Source organism: Ipomoea nil, unplaced genomic scaffold (assembly GCF_001879475.1).
Source record: "Ipomoea nil cultivar Tokyo-kokei standard unplaced genomic scaffold, Asagao_1.1 scaffold2283, whole genome shotgun sequence".
Lineage (NCBI taxonomy): Eukaryota > Viridiplantae > Streptophyta > Magnoliopsida > Solanales > Convolvulaceae > Ipomoea > Ipomoea nil.
Window position 1 is genome coordinate 4,773,730 of NW_017618711.1, and position 3,195 is coordinate 4,776,924.

General features: G+C 27.7%; 1 protein-coding gene across 1 annotated transcript; it reads left to right on the forward strand.

Moving 5' to 3' along the window:
* The first annotated feature begins 358 nt into the window (after positions 1-358).
* On the forward strand, positions 359-1,712 carry LOC109151229. Its single transcript, XM_019299148.1, has 7 exons — positions 359-396; positions 510-659; positions 746-811; positions 975-1,043; positions 1,235-1,350; positions 1,454-1,554; positions 1,678-1,712. The coding sequence occupies exons 2-7, from the start codon at positions 567-569 to the stop codon at positions 1,710-1,712; spliced, it is 480 nt and encodes a 159-aa protein (XP_019154693.1). The 5' UTR covers positions 359-396; positions 510-566.
* The last annotated feature ends 1,483 nt before the right edge of the window (positions 1,713-3,195 follow it).

Sequence of the window (3,195 nt, forward strand, 5' to 3'; positions counted from 1 at the left end):
TATTATCTGACATAGGTGTTGTTTTACTTATCTATCATTTGTGTTTTGCTCTTTAAAAAAATTTATCAAAGCTGAATTATAATTAGGTAGTATAAATATATGAACAATTGTAACTTATAATCATATCAAATAAAGAATTATAGTGTTACTAAACGTATGTCTATATTACTTAAAAAAGATAATATATAAATAATTTGCATTTAAATTATCTTCATGTTTAGAAAATACATATACACAGATGCTTGTATAATAGATAGTCATAGCTATTTTTATATAAAAAATTTGAAAATAAGAATAAAGTGATTTTCAAAAGAAATTATTTTGAAACATTTGTACAATATTACCAGGGTTGTGCCTAACTCTGCATCTGAAAGCCCACTCCCAAAAATTTCAGAGGTTTGTTTACTTTTCATAACAAAACTTTTTTTATTTATTTTTATATTTTAAAATCACGTGTTTTAAATTCTTTAAATTCTTTAAATTCTTAATAATATGATATATATATGTAGGGGAGACTGACTGACACAGTCCCTATACAATCATTACCATTCGGGCACCCCACTACAATGATATGGTCTATTCCATCTCCAATGAATTCGTTGAACTCTTTTAACGAATATTCATATCATATTACTGGAAGCACAAGCCAACCAGTGATGGTATATATTTCCCCATTTCATTATAATTTGTTCTTAATTTTATGAAATTATTTCTAATGGTTTTATTTTAATTTTAAAATTTTAAGGCTCAAATTGAAAATGCACATTCAACAATTCCACCGACAAGCAATCCACCGAACCTGTCTCCTATCGTATGGCTTTTAAACAATGTTCTTTCGACTCTGTTTATAAATATTTACGTTATGTATAGAAAATAGATTTTTCTATTATTGTTAGAATATATGATGTAGTAAATTTTGAATGATAAATATTTATACTAACTTTTAAATTATGTTTATTGATGCTCTTATAAAGGAGTTTAGTTCCAAACATTATTCTGGTATAAGTACATCCCAAGGGAAAAGATCAAACCACACTAACCAGGTAACTTTATTAGTCAATACATATATAATAAGTTGAAGTTTTATAGTAGTTTTTATTAGAATGTTTTAAAAGAATAGAAATTATTTTTTGCATAGGCTACTTTTAATCTGAAATATATTTTTAAAAAAATTCCCCAAAAATTTATCTTTTATTATATTTCCAAAATTAAAAAAAAAAAAAAAAAAAACCAGGTTGAAGTTGTTGCTAATAAGAGCGGGCAAGAAGGAAGTCTGCAGTCAATAATTTACCAGGGATTATCCACCAACACTCCAAATAACAATTTACCAGAGATTTCTAGTGCTTCAATGTACGTACAACATTTCTTTATATGCTTGATTAATTGTTTTTTTTGTTTTTATTTTTATTTTTATTTTTTATCCTCATTTCCTAATTATTATAAGTTTGTGTAGGCCCATTATGAATGGATTGTATGATCCTCAGTACCAAGAATTTGGCTTACCAGTTGATCCTCATCTTCGATGCTTGATGTTAAATCCAAATTTCATGCATGGTAACGTAAACAAATATTTTTATATGTACATTTTAACGTTTATATATGTTTATAAATAGTTGACTCCGTTTTATTTATGTCTTTAAATAGTTTACTTATATGCAATTGTTTATGAAATTGCAGGCCAAGTGAATCCCCGGTTTTCCAAGAATAATTAATGATCATCACCAGACATTACTTTGGATGATTTGACCGAGATAGCAATTAATAAGAAGCTGAACATAAGAAAACTCTGGTTGAAACAATTTTTATATTTCTACATACTTTGTCAAACAAAAGTTTAGTTTCTATTCGCACTATTTCATCAACTAAAAATACTAGTTCTATATATATGGATTTTATAAATGCTTTGATTAGATCCCTTTTAGACTTTTAGTTGGCTAAATCATATCCTTTGGCAAATTAAAAAGTCTTAGAATGCACGTTTCGTAATATAGAATATAATAGATGTATAGTATCTACCAAGTGTTAGTATAACCTGTCTTAAAACGAAAGTCTTTAAAGACACTATTTCAAGTAAGCTTATGCTTTAGGTTTTAGTATAGATATTAGTTCAAGGACAACAACATAAGTAGTTATATCACATAGAGATATTTTCAGATGAGAAATTTGTTACAAGAAGATAATTTAGAAAACATTAATCTTGAGGAAAGTTAGTTAGTTGTAGACATGCTTGAAATGACCATATTTATAATAAAAGTTAGTAGATTGATAGTAATACAAGTAAAAATAGCAGTAAGACTTCTTAATTAGCTCTAAGGTAGTAAACATCCTCTTTGTTGGTTCTAGACAAGCAGAAGGTCTTGAGGGTGGAGGGTGAGGGTGGGGGTTGGAGTGGGGTAAAATTGACTTTTTAAAACTTTTTAAAAAATATGATGAGATTTTTGAAGCGAAAGCCTTAACCTTGCCTTATTTGGTCATTTTGAACTTTTGCAATTGTTAAAGAAAAATGGTATGTGTTTGTGTTTGAGTTCATAAAAATTAATAGAAATAAAGTGAAAGGGATATAAAAATTGAGATTATATTTTTATAGTCGATTGGGAACTTCCACCTTACTTTTTTCGTTAATACTTGGAGGTTTCACTACGAATACAAGTCAAAGTATTGACTCATTATGTTTCAGTAGGTTGAGAAAGTATAGTAGCTATGACAAACCCCTCTTCAGTAGGTTGAGAAAGTAGCTATGACAGACCCCAACCGTTTTCGTTCACCAAGCTGCTGGATAGTGAGTGTCTTTTGAAAAGTACTGGATAGAGTTTTGGCAATTCTTGGAAGTTTAGAATTCGTGAATGGCTTTTTGAAATTACAATAACATAACAACAATTTTCTCTTATGTTCTTTTTATTACAAAAATACATTAAATATGAATGGTAATGGCTGTCGTTAATAGCTCTATGCCTCTACAAAAATCTATTGAAACCATACAAGCCAAAATAATTGTACACCTCATTGATCCATTGATTCAAAAATGATACTCGATATTATCAAATTATGGCAATATTGGAAAAATCTAAAATTGGTCATACATTATAATTTTTTATCCAGTTAGCGTGTTTTTTTGTTTTTTTTGTTTTTTTTTTTTTGTTTTTTGTTTTTTGTTTTTTGTTTTTTTTTTAGTTGTTTCAGTTAGTTTGATCTTTT